The sequence below is a fragment of the Numenius arquata genome, chromosome 5 (genome assembly GCF_964106895.1).
Source record: "Numenius arquata chromosome 5, bNumArq3.hap1.1, whole genome shotgun sequence".
Classification (NCBI taxonomy): Eukaryota; Metazoa; Chordata; class Aves; order Charadriiformes; family Scolopacidae; genus Numenius; species Numenius arquata.
In genome coordinates, this window is record NC_133580.1 from 34,306,078 (window position 1) to 34,320,059 (window position 13,982).

A 13,982-nucleotide genomic window follows, 5' to 3' on the forward strand; every position below is an offset into this window, starting at 1 on the left:
AGGTTCTTTGAATGTGTGTTCTCAATGAGCAGAGCTAAGGCCAAAAGCACCACAGGAGGCTCAGAGCAAGCCACAGAAGCCCATATCCATGAGTCTAAAGGTAACACTGTTTAAATTAATGTACAAACAGATGGTTTTCTGCTGTAGTTTGGAGCCCCTGAGTATACGTCCTGGCTGTGCTTTTTGCTGCACTTCAAAAAATGGGCTATGGGCAAGGTGTCTAGAGGCCACATCAAGGTCATTTGTCAAACCCTGACTTTGCCTCCAGCAATCACCCTGTGCCCATCCAGTGTGAAGGCTCTTCACATCCTTCCTTAGGATGAACTGTGTGACACAAATCCACACCCCCTCTTTTCCACTTGGAAAAGGTAGTTTTCACAGGGAATACAGTCCTGCCCACAACAGCCAAACGTATATATACAATCAATCTGGTTTTGCTATGAATTTACCAATACAGGAAATTGTTCTTTAAAGTTACAGGAGCAAAAAGGTACTTCACTGCAGGTTACTAAAAACTTTGGTCTTGTTACATGAATTTTGGATAATAATGATGCAAAGGCTTTTTTTTTTATTTATTTACTTACTGAACTTTTCCAGACTGAAAATGCAACTTTGTAAACCGTTATAATTTCTCCTCCAATACAGAGGAGATGATGTAATGTAAGTATTTTCTACCCCTTGACTGTTCTTTGCCATTTTCTTTAGCTGTAAAGCAGCCTGGATATCTGCCATACTTTCTAGTGTGCAAGAATAATATCCCCTGCACCCAAAAAGAAATGATAGATTTTTACAATGATCTGCACAGTACAAGTGTGCTTTCAATCAGACTTCCCAGAGTTGCACTCATTTACAGCTCATTATCTCAATACTTGACAAAAGTCAGTGCATAATCATATACATACACTCTATCAGCAAGAAAAAAACCTAATCTTTGTTTATATCCAAGTCACAATTTTTTTCCCCCGTTCTTTATAAGAAAAAAAAAAATAAAATGGCACTTTGAACACACAAGAAAGGAAGGAACAACTCCCAATTACCATCTGTTATGCTTTAAATAGTCCATTGTTTAGTAATGACAGCAATAGATAGGCTGCCTTTTAGCAAAAAAACCCACACCCACCCAAGCCTCATTATAAATCAAAGCATAATTCCTTTTGGACATTTAAGGGTCATGGGTCCACGTACAATAAAATCTGCTCTAATTTATTACTTGTATACTTGCATTATGAATCATGCAAGTGTATGAATATTTCTATTGCACACAAAACTAAGCTGTATTTGTATATTTTAAAATGTAAACTCAGTTTCTTTTCCAAAAAAGAATAATTAGATCTTAATGAAAATAGCTTGGCACCGAGGAGGAAGCACTTTGTAGGCATTACTCCTGTTTTCAAGGAATGAATAGCAATTCCCTTGAATTCTTTGACTTGCTAGGAAAAAAAAATAGTAAAAGAAATCCAGAAATTGTCAAATTCCTGAGAAACAGAACATGAGACATTACTACCACTCTTCCAACCAGCTGCCTCTCACACCTTAATCCATGTTCCTCAATCATCAGAAAGATGCCTCCCTCCTCTTCCTGTAACCAAGGGTTTCTTAAAAAAAATAAAAATATATATCTATACAAACAAACCATCTTTCATTTTAGTTATGGTGACCGACAAAGTGAAATGCCAGTCAAAGCTGTGGCTTTTAGACTTGCCTCCCACACATAAACACAGCAGAAAATGGTCTGCTCAGTTTCTAGATGAAGCAATTGTAGTTTCCCAACCTGAGCAGCAATCATCATCGTGTTTTAACAGTTATTGCTACAGAGGCTGGTTAGTCACGTTGACGCAGCCAGAACAGCATCAGCCTTGTGGCACTCCAACAGGGACCTCCGAAGATGGCTGGTTAACTCTTTCAGGGATGGCGGTTATTGCTCCTGAGCTGGCTGCACTTTTGCTGTTGCCTGTTGGCATAGGCGTTGGCGCACAGCCTTGTGTGCTTGGGGGAGGTCTGAACATGGCTGTAGGCTGACCACACTGGCCCGTCCAGCAGTCACACACACTCTCATCGCCTCCACTTGCGCCTGCTTGAAAGATGCGCTGGTATCCTGCTTGAAAGATGCGCTGGTATCCTGCGTAAGCAAACGTTATTTCACAGCTCTGTGGCTTCAGAGGCAGTGATGTTCAGGGCACTCTGCACCATTAATCCGCAGTGCGGAACCAAGGTTCTTATTTTCACGACCAGAGAGCTTTTCAGTTTAGCATTCAGGGACTCGTCTTTTCCTGACTGGATTCTCAATGAAGCAATACGTGGACTTGCCAAGACCTTGTTGCTCTCTGGATAACAAACATATGGAGTCTTCTGTACAACAAGTCTATTATTGTTTCAATAACAACTAGCAGTGCATGCATTCTCCCTGGGGTACAGCAGTTAATGCTCTTTGAGTTCCTTTGCTTCTGGCTAGTCATCAGCATCAAAATTTATACTGGCCTCACAGCATGCTAAACTTAGGGGGGGGGGGGGGCGGGAAAAGCTATCATTAGTACTGTGTTCAGATACAGAAGAAAAAAATACACAGAGGAGTCCTGGATGTCTTCCGCAGTTGCCAAATTCATTTTGCAGATACAGATTTGACAGCTAAGATCTCGTACCTAATGTGATTCGCATACTGCATGCTAAACCGCAGAGCCACACGGCACTGTTCATCAACTACTGTATCATTGATGAAGTTATCTTGATAAGCAGGTCATAAGTACATCAAATCTATTTTTCTCTTTTCACTAAGAACTAAAAAACCTTACAGAATAGAAATGGTATCCCAGGCGTCCCACAAAGACAGGTCTGTTGCGTCTGAAAGCACCTTACACATTTCCAATAGCCAACATTCTCACTTTTCCACTACTGCCTTTTCACATTGCAAGACAGTCTTAAGATGGGTACACATCTTACATAAATAAAGTGCAATCCACATGAAAATTGTGTACAAGGCATTTGGCTGTGATCAGCACTTGTGATCATGTAGTTGGAGTTTATGAAATAGTGTCCTTTGAAACACAGAGATTTAAAGTTCCTCTGGTGAACAGCACCGCATTCCTACAAGTGGATTCTCATCACCCGAAACACGGCAGTTTTTCCCAGCTTAAGGTTCACTCTGAGGTTCCAGCCCCACTTAATATCATGCCAGCAGCTTCTCCAGAACGAAGAAAAACAGCAGCTCAAGCTCTCACATACATTATACTACTAAATTAATAACTGAAAAATAAGTTTGGTTTCTCATCTCAAACTCTCTTACAGATAGCCATCACACCTGCTTAGTTTGTCTTCCCTTATACTTAAATTCTGGAAACATCTTTCCCATAACAGACTGTATTTTCATTTGAATGCAAGCCAAGTCAAGTAAATTTGAGTATCTTGTTAGCATTTGCAGTTCATTGTAAAAGCTGTATGTGGCTCTTGGTGATGACTGTCAAGGGAAATGTCACAATACAAGTTCTGAAATACTTTCCTGAATCACTGCTTCTGAATTTAAAACAAGTGTAAGTGAAAAAGCACCTTTGTAGCCTTTGCCTGATCTCTTATTTCATACCCCAGCTGGATCCTGCATTACAAAAAAATCCTTGGTAGTACTTTGCCGAACCTTGGCAGTCACTCCCCTGTGAAGGAGAAAGCAGAAGAGAAAAAGGAAAAAAAAAATAAGATTCTATTGAAAAGTTTCTCTGCATAAAGAATTCAGGGTATGCAGGAGCACATTCAGCCTTTAGAGCACAAGGCTAGAAAATAACCTGGTTTCTACACTATAATTGCCTGATTGTACTGCGACCTGCTTATATCCTTATCCTTACTTTTTTTTTTTTTTTTTTTTTTTAATCTATGCATTTCCTTACAGAAATACTGTGAAATTGTTAAGTGCTGTAACAGTGCATACCTTCTGAGTGGTTAAGAACACAAATATTACAGACTCCTATTGTCAAGGACTGTGATTTAACTTTTTGGTTGTTTTTGCCTTTTTTTTTTTTTTTTTTCTCCTCTAAGCTATCCCGTTCCACAAAATCCCCATTCTGGAAGTAGATGGAGTTATCATTCACCAGAGCCTGGCAATAGCAAGATACCTTGCCAGAGAATCAGGTAACACATATTTGACTATTTTCTTGCTCTGTTCTACACCCACCTTTAATGGCCAGGAAAAATACATCTAACCAAAGCAAAACCAGAAACAAACCAACAGCTTGGTGGGCCCAACCAAGCAGAAGTCAGTGTCAGTGTGGCAAGACTGGTACTAGGGCTTTTCCTAGGCACAAACAGCTAATAGTTATCAGCCTCTTGTTCCACCTGCAGTTTGTCTGCCAGTGCCAAGTGCCGGCCACAGAAATGCAGTATACCAGATAGGATGCTATTAGAGGGGCCACTTGAAGAGCGATGGCTTAAAAAGCATCGAGGAGTGTTGTGCCATGGCATGCCCTTGTTCAGCAGCCTTCCTTACCATAATTTGGAGCCAATTTTCCTTTCCGGCTTGGGGCTGCTGTGGCAATCCTGAAGGGATCTCAGGCTACATCCCCTCCAGTTCCAAGATCAGGAACAAGAAACAGAGCAAGGACCATGCAGTAGGATGTGGTATGACAGGATTTAGAGTTACACAAATGTCACATAGAAAATGAAAAAGACGACCAAAAGAAGGTTAAAAGTAACAACCCGTAGTGTGAAATGCTACGATGTTCACAGATAGCTAAAGTCACATGGCTGAGCTTCATACTTACACCTAAAGAAAAACTCAGAAATAATCCCCTTCCCTTACGTCTGACTGAGTTTCCCCTCTGCATAAAATACCTGGGGTTTGGGCTGACTTCTCCAGCCAATAACCTTTATATTCACTTGTCACTGCACGATGGAAAGCATGTACCTGCAGCTCCCCTAAGGCTCTCAGGGCAGTTTTACCTGGAGCTAAGCTTTGAGCTGCCAGGCTAACCAGAGAGACGACCAGGGGGAGGAGGAGGTTTTGGAAGCATTAGAGATTATTACGGTCAGCAGGCAGAGCACTCTGAAGCAGATTTAGACAACAATTCTGAGCTGGCAGAGAGATTAGATCAGATGGTGACATCACTTGTATCTTTAAATACTTACATGCTATGGAAGCACTTGACTGGGTAGATAAAGCGATATAAGACTTAGTAATACAAGTAAATCAAAGAGAGTAGTCAGGGTTTGTTTTAGGTCAGCAAGCTGTCATTCAAAGCCATTTGCAAAACTAGTCTGGTTGTGTTTGTGGTGTGCTGAACATCAGCAAATTAAAGAAGGGGGCGGGGAAGCGAGTACTATCCTCCTTTTTTACACTCTGAGCAAAGACATGTAACCTGCCTTTCAAAATATCTCACATTTTCCAACTGAGGAAATGGGCAGAAGGGCAGAGCATTATTCTTCAAGGCACCAGCACAACATATTTTCAAGCATGTCTGCAGTACTGTGTTCCTGCCAATTTCCTCCATCCTTGATACAATCTACTACTTGCAAGAGAAGGGAATGACGAGCATCAACCTGGGTAATGAGAAACGATGAGAAAGCCTGCCTTCCACCCACACTGTCTCCCTCCCCGTCTCCTGTCAGGAGGCTGATCTGGAGCTGTTGCTCCTTTTACGGTCTGAAGTTCTGACTTAGGCATTCCCTCAATAACTTGTCCATCATCTTGCAATGGCCACGAAAGCTAGGGCTCTGGAGCAAACTCAGACCACACCGTTCTCTTTTCAGTGTTAGGCACACTCTCAGCTACAGCAGGGAAAAAAGCATGCATGGAAGGGGAAAAAAAATATTTTCAAATTCATCATGAAAGCTTGCTACTTTTGCTGCTAAGTCTGTGTATGTGTCACTAAGCCTTCAAAATTAAGCAATGGCATTTTCAGGTACCTGTCACTAACAACTCTTTGCTGAAGGCTCACAGAACTTGATGCCCAGAAGGAGGGGCACATCTCTTGCCCTAAAAAGCATAAAGTTTCAATAAGGGAGATGACTTGGCAGAGGATGGGCATATGATTTATAGGAGCCACAGAGGTGAGGCTTAAAGAACAGAGAGGGGAAGAAAAGGATGACCTGAACCTGCACAGTGGTGAAAGAATGAACACAGATCTGTGGAAAAAAGTAACAGCACTGAGAAGACTGCACTTTGGCAAGCCAAAGGGCAACAGGTGAGGAAAGCAGATTTGTAAACAAGACAAAGTTCAACTAAGGTGCCTGATTACCATAAGGTCATCAAAAGCGAGCAGGATGTCACTAGAAGGTTCAAAATGGGACTGAACAGGCAGGATAGAGGGAAAGAGAAGCAGACTCACAGAAGCACTTTTGGGGGTTGTTTTGAGAGCTGGAAAGACCACGAGATGGAGAAAGACATTGAAAGCTGGGATAGGGAAAGATTAACAGAAAGGAATTAGTGCTGACCCTCACTGAACGTCCTGGGATGGTAGAAAGCAGAGAGAAGGATAAGAAGCAGTAGTCAGGCCATGGGCTCAGGTGCTGGAAAAAACAACTCACTACTTCAGATAGCTACATGAGGCTGGATGGGGAAAAAAGCAAAGGTAAATGAGATTGCATCTGGATGCAAGGAGTCAAATGCATGTTGTTAGCACCAAAAACGCCCTGAAGAACATGTTTATGGAAATGTTTATGTTTATAAAAATGTTCCCAGAGAACAGAATTTACCTTTGGGGCATCAAAAATACCTGCCGATGCTGTCTGTAACCTCCCTTCATATGTTTGCTTCCCACAGGTCTGGCAGGTCAGACGCCTGTGGAACAGGCACTAGCTGATGCCATTGTGGACACCATAGATGATTTCATGACACTGTTCCCTTGGGCAGAGAAAAACCAGGACGTGAGAGTAAGACAATCACTAATTTAAAAAAAGATAGCACATAAGCCATGACTCCATACCTGAGCATCTCCTCTGGAGAAACTGATGTGTGCCAACTCCTGGGTCCATCACCTCACCTCAGCCAAGCTGAGCTGGAGGAGCTCTGTGCTGCTTCTTCCAGACTAATCCAGCCAAGCCCTTCTGCTCCCTCCCATCTCTTCCCTCACCAGATTTTTTTCACCCTCTACGGAAGCAATGATGAGGCCATCATGAGCCACCCCTCACTAGTTCACCTTGAAAGAAGGGTGCCTTATGTGCACACATCAAGCTGCTCTTCAAGGGGGAAAGACAGGATGCTTCCACGCCAGCAGGCACCATGTAATACCTGTATCTTGCTGCAAACAGAATAAGCGCAGATCTTTCCCTTTTTCCTAACTGAATGGGATTATCAGTTCATTCCCATCTTCCTTTTGCCCTTCTGCATCTTGATTTCTACTTGGTTTTAATAAGTACCAACTGTCAATAACATCAGCTGCCAGGGACAAATGCTCTTCAATTAGCAGGGTGGTGCAGGACAGTGGACGCTGATAAAGAGGGGAGGTAGCACATCCCTCCCTGTCACTGCAGCATTGGCTATGTTCTCCAGACCCTCACTGCCCCACCTCACTCCTCTGTGGTGCTTCTGCAAATACTGACGCCAGGCTAACACACTGCCATGGCTACTTTAACACATGATTATGGGCAATTCCTACAGCGTTTGGGGTTGGGTTGTTTTGGCATTAGTCCAGTTCCTCTCAGCAGAGCCCCAGATGCAACGTGCAGATCAGCTGCTGGGGGAAGAGGGTGATGGAAGAGTTAACTCCAGTGTTACAATGGCTCCATGCAAAGCTCTGACCCAAGCAGATGACCCGACCCTTGTAGAAAAGGGGTAATCGAAAAACAGGTTTCACCTTTAACCACCAGTGCAGCCACCTTCCATTTATTCAAAGCTAACGTTTCAGATAGACTAGGATATCTTATTAAAGAAACCACAGAGTACAAAATGTTGACTAAAACTAATAATAAATAATGAAACAATATGAAAGTGCTCTGAAATCTTGCAGGGGAAAATCTGAAAGTGCATTTGGAGGTTTTAGTATTAAAAAATATGAATTACTTAATAGCTTAGTGATTTCCTGAAGTTTCCTCATTTGGGAAGGGGAGATTGACTCATGATTTTTAATCATTTAGAAAAAGCCACACTGTTGCTAATGTGTTCGGGTAGAAGCAGCGCTGCTGCCACAGAACTGCTACTCCTCTACAGGAAACTCCCACGATAGTGCCTGCGTGTGTCCCAGCTCGTACTCAAGCACTTCTCCAAAATAAGGACCCAGATCGTGTCACCAGTGATTAATTTAAAAGAGAAAAGAGTTCACAGGCAACTCCTATATGCCTGTATGCACGTAGGGAGTGTTTTGGGGCCAAGGAAGATCGAGAAACTTACTTTCTGGGAGTCTCTAACATTTTTCTCACTATTAGCTGTTCTCCCTCTCTCCTCCTGGGTCCACTGCCACCACCTTGTGGCAGAAGTGGCGCCTCATGGTTTCACGAGGCCAGATTTAACTGATTTACACACAGTAAAGCAGAAAAGTCAGAAAACTTCCCCAGGCCTGACAAGGGATTAGAGGAACACACATCCCTCAGAAAAGATGAAAGGATGCGTTATGCTATATAGCCAGTAGCTAACAGAAAACCAAGCAAGGTTAAAGGAAGCAGAGGTGGAAGGTGCCCATGAAAGCTCCCTCTGTGCGAGGCTCTCCCTTCACCCTACCTCCCTCTCCCTGAAAAAAATAGAATAGCTGGCATTGTAACAGCTTTGCCATGCATTGCTGGAGACCTCCAGGGCTGAGACAACTAGGTTTTGCTACTCCAAAAGGTGGATCCTGGTCACGTCACTACCAGCCTGATGGGTTGGTTGCATACTTCTGTATTTGGGGAGGTCATTACCATCACGATCACACAATAGTTTGGGGTAGTATTTTTTTTTTGCAGGGAGGGCAGGGGAACTTCCCTTAAAAAAGGAAATGCTACCACACAGAATACAAATATGAAATTTCTGGACTGCAAACTTCTGCCTGTTACTTGCAGTCACAACATTCAGTTACAAAGACCGACAGCAGAAAATTATGTCGAATCTTGAAAAATGTCTGTGGAAGTACTGATTTTACTTCAGCCTGCATTTTGGGGGACCATTTAGGCTGCTGCCTCTTCTAAATCATTTTTTTTTTTTTCATTAACCTGAAAGTAAAAGCTTTTGAAATAATTCCATTCCTATACAGCAGTGCTTATTTAACCAAGCTTGAGCGTATTCCTCCAAAATTAGGCCAAACACATTGACTGCACAAACTGTGCCACATAGGTCAGATCAGATGATCACAACAGTTTGCAATCTCAACTTCTTCCATGCAGGTGAGAAGAGAAAACCAGAAACAGTTTTTCTCTCTAAAGGAAACAGCTAATTCTTCAAAAGCAGCCTTAAAACTTTCTGCTATGGGAAACAGCTAGCAGAGAGCCATCACCATCATATACAAACTCACCCTTCATCCATGAACATACAAACACTAAGGCCCACGTCCTTCAGCGCAGACTTCACCCTTCAAAAACATATTTTAAGCACCTCAATTCTCATTCCTGTGGAGACAAGAAAAGGAGAATAACCTGATAACAGAAAAGGTCAAAGATAAACCCAGCAAAAGTTCAAAACCCAGATTCCACATCTCACACGAGAAAGGCTGGTATGGAAAAATAATTGGCCTGCATGTGACTGACAGCAGGAAAGACTGAGCTTAAGGGATTCTGAAAATTTGACAGACCATAGTCTAGAAAACCTAACATCCTAAAGAGCCCACCAAAATATGACCATGAAACACTGAGAATATATTTCATAGATGGATTTTTCCCAAATCCACAGCAGGGCTACTGTTTTGCCATGGCTGGGTGATTATTAGCACAGATAAATGAGTAGCATCACCCCACACATGGTGTCTCAGCATCCAGGAGCTCTCAGGTGTTCATTAAGAGAGCAACTGGCTTAACCCAAGGCTCACTAAGCCAGGAATGCTCTGTTTTGGGCATCTAACCCACTTAATGGGTAATTACCTCAGCTTTCCAAAATTCCAGAGTGCCCCTTTGCATGTATCCAAATGACAGTTACCTCTGCATTTCTTTACTCAGCTTAAATAATTGCTATTTACAGTATTAATTCTGAGTTGGATGTTAATACATTCCTTCTTCCAAAGAGAACTGAGAGCACTCTAAAATTTGGGTCACACCACACGATTTCACTGCCACTTTTTTCAGATTTAAGCTTTCCTTTTCACAAGAAACACCCAAAAATTCCATTTTGCTGACTGCTGTGCTTTTACACATTGGTGTGCATCTTTGTGTTTCGCTCTTCCCTCAGAAAAAAGCATTTGATGATATTCTCACCAACAAAGCACCCGAACTACTGAAAGATTTGGATACTTTCTTAGGGGATAACGACTGGCTGGTAGGGAAGTCTGTAAGTATAATTTTTGTTTCTCCCATTCCAATCAGGTTGCCAGTAAAATATATTCATTGACTATTGTTGAATTCCTGTATTTTATGCCAGCCCATGAAACAATTCTCCCCAATCTTTTAATTCTTATACACAATTGGTTGCTCAATTGTAAAGTGAAAACTGGTTTCCACACCATTAGAAAAGTGAGGCAAACCAGGACTATGAGCTGCATTTGCTAAACCAGTTTCATGTTGACACAAAACGTTATAAATGTTATAAATGCCTTTGTACTAGTCAATAGAGATAGGAGCTGTTTAGAACTCATAATCCCTGCTCAATTTATACAACAATATGAAAAAAACCTTAAGAAAATGTGATCCCTGTTTTTACCCAAACTGTTTGGAAACTAATTAGAACTTTTCTGCAGCACAGTTTCAGCAGGAAAGATTGATATTATAATGCAAGTAATATTTGTGGCAAGGGTTTTATCTAACCAATTTTTACTCAAGTCAAGCCTTGCACTGCAATCTAATTACTACTTCTGTAATTATAGGCTTTAAAAAAAAGCCAACACGAACTAGATCAATTCATGTTTCATTTCTGCAGTTTACTGGGAATATTAGCAGTCCCAGCTTCTGAGATTACCAACTAAAACTTGCTGCTTCCTCTCCCATTTCCACCAGGTAACATGGGCTGATTTCTACTGGGATGTGTGCAGTACGACACTTCTGTCCTGTAAACCCGACCTGGCAGACAACTACCCCAGGCTTTTGGCTCTTCGAGACAGAGTGCAAGCGCTTCCAGCTATTGCAGCCTGGATCCAGAAAAGACCAAAGACGATAATGTAGATCAGCTGTTCAGACTGGAAAAAAAAAACAAATGCATGTTTAGTTTTCAACATGACAGATGTCCTAAATTATTAATTTTAGAATCATTTAAATTAATTTCAGATGGGTATGCTATATCAAATCAAAGTCTACCACTTGTATCCATTTATAGGAGAGAATCTATAAAGCTAATTTAGTAGAGTAGAGCCTGAGGGAGAGATGTGGTTTCAACAACGTTGCCCCCCACTACTAATAAAGTGCTTGATCAACCCAATTAATGTTCTGTGGGCTCTCAAAGGGAGATGAATAAACCTTCCTGGAGAGTTGCAATCTCAACAATACTTTGTTTATTGTAGACTTTCAATTCAGAGGAAAGCAGGCTAATTAACAGAGAGCATAAATGTGTAGGAAGACACAAAGCAAAAGAGAAAGAACGGGGCGGGGGGGGAAGAAAAAAAGACCCATTTAGTCAACAAACTTCAAGCTCCTCAAGCAGCCCACACCAGCACCAGTTCTCCCTAAGCACACCAGCTGCAAAAACATTCAGCAGTTCATTATCTTACTTCCAGTAAGTAGCAGACACAAAATGGGAGATGGTGGTGGCAGGGGTGGAAATCAGGTTTAGAACAAATGAATGAACAAGATCAGTTTGTTCTTCTGGCACTGGGGAAAACAGCTAGGTGGATATCCCAGCAACTTGGACAGTCGTAGATGCAAGGAGTTTACACAAACTCAAGGGGAGACAAGTGCTTGCAAGAGGACTCTGGTGTCTGGTGTAATCAGATAAACCACAACGAACTTGGGTAATCCCCTGGGCTAAACATAGCCACTGTTGGGAAAGTACTTCCCTCGCCACTTGCTTTCCCTCCCACCATAAGTCTTATTTCATTGAATCATACGAGTGACACCAACCAGCCACTAGCAGTTCGGAGACAAACCAGGTATTGGCAGAACTGAAAGCAAAGTCCAATCTTTTACTTACTCCAATGTGGTACCTCCACCTTCTTTGCAATTCCTGGCATGCTTTGTTCCATCTCTACGGATTTTTTCCTTTTTCAGTTTCCACTGTCCTCTCTTCTTCAGCAACAGGCTACAGGTATTTATTTATTTATTTATTTGGCCCTGTACATCTTTCCCAACCAGAGACACAGAAACCCAGAATTGCTGAGGTTCAAGGGACCTCTGAAAGTCATCTCGTCCAAACCCACTGCTCAAACAGGGCCACCAAGAGCCAGCTGCCCAGGACTGTGTCCAGACAGCTTTTGAATATCTTCAAGGATGGTGACTCTACAGTCTCTTAAAACTCCCAAATAAAGAGGGTACAACAGTTACAGTAAACACAAAAAAGCCAGAAACATGTTATGAGCTTCACAGCACTTAAAGACAGATACTGACCCCAGGGGTGTGATTGTTTGAGTAACCAACTGCTCAGCCAGACTACATTAACTGATTACATACCGAAACACCACTCAAACCAACCTATAGGGCAGACATTTTATTTCATTTCACAGTTGAAGCAAACAGGTCATAACATGCAAATACAATGGGGTAAGAGTTGGGCTAGGATAACAGTTGAAATAGGCAACCTAATCAACTGCAGCATTTAAACATTTGTGTTTGTCTGTTAAATCCCACTATTTAGTCAAAAAAAAACCCAAACAAAACAGGTGGAATTAAAGAAGCATGGAAGGCAAAACTGATTCTTACCCTTCTCCCTTATACTAGGGCAGAGCTGACATTCCCGTGTATTCACCCTATTCCAGTTGTGCATTTTGGAATGTACAACACAGCCACAGATGTCTAGTAATAGCTAAGTAAAGTTTAGTTCAAACCGTGAAAATATTTTAAAAGCTTTCATTTTCGATCCATTTTGTACTTAGAGAAAGCCTGCACAGTTGGAAAAAATGCCCACAGCCATAACTCAACCAAAAATCCTGATGCCCACCTCACAGATCACCTGACTACTCAACGAGCAGCATCCAAAGACAGGCTGAAATACTGAGCGGCCATGGACTCCAGCTCCTCTTCCCCACTCTCTGCATAAAATTGTTTAAGTTCCTTCAAAAGACCCAACAAGTATCTTCTATCTGTTATAACCACATATAGAAACGTGTTAACTAACTACCAACCCCATATTGCAAACCAGAGTGAATTCTAGAATGCTGTCCTCTTGAGAGATTCAGCCTGGTACAGATTTGCTGAGCTCTGCACAGAGCAGCTGAAGCTTTAACAGAGGGCAGGGGCAATAAGAACTTCCCCGTTCTCTGCCTTCCCCCAGCTTCTAACAAAGCAGCAATCTACATCTTAACTACTCTGAGTTGAAAAGACCAGATTTTGGTCTTTTCCTCTGTCCCAAGAAATAGGCATCCTCCTCTCTTGCCTCCTCAAATCACATCCTTGCCAGCAGATTATAAACTTCAGGTGGAAGCACACCTCATCACTGATAGCACTGAAGCTCTTCGTTCCACTGAGATGAATTCATCGTTCACTGAAAGTGGAAGAAGAGAGCAAGACGTAAGCTGTGCAGTCAGGGCACTTGACTGGCAGAGTGCAGCTCTGGTATCTACATCAAGGACTGACCAAAAAATTGCAACCTGGGTGAAAAATTTCGCTTGGCAGGAATTCGGTTTTTATAATCAATATCCTAACACAACCATGATTGGAGTATAAAGAAACATTAGTAATTAACTACTGCTGGATAAAGCCAAGTCAGTTGTCAACTGGAAAATTTCAGCTACTTTTAAAGCTGCCTATTTGATTTATAACATGCAAGTTATCACTGCCCCCAAATAACCACGAAATGAGAACATTTT

At 42.0% G+C, this 13,982-nt stretch overlaps 1 protein-coding gene across 1 annotated transcript in view; it reads left to right on the plus strand.

Moving 5' to 3' along the window:
- HPGDS (hematopoietic prostaglandin D synthase) overlaps positions 1-11,503 on the plus strand; it is a 30,144-nt gene extending 18,641 nt beyond the window's left edge. The window contains exons 3-6 of the mRNA XM_074148078.1: positions 4,021-4,113; positions 6,740-6,849; positions 10,265-10,363; positions 11,026-11,503. Coding sequence (XP_074004179.1) covers positions 4,021-4,113; positions 6,740-6,849; positions 10,265-10,363; positions 11,026-11,190 — 467 coding nt within the window. The 3' untranslated portion in view covers positions 11,191-11,503. The remainder of the gene's footprint in view (positions 1-4,020; positions 4,114-6,739; positions 6,850-10,264; positions 10,364-11,025) is intronic.
- The last annotated feature ends 2,479 nt before the right edge of the window (positions 11,504-13,982 follow it).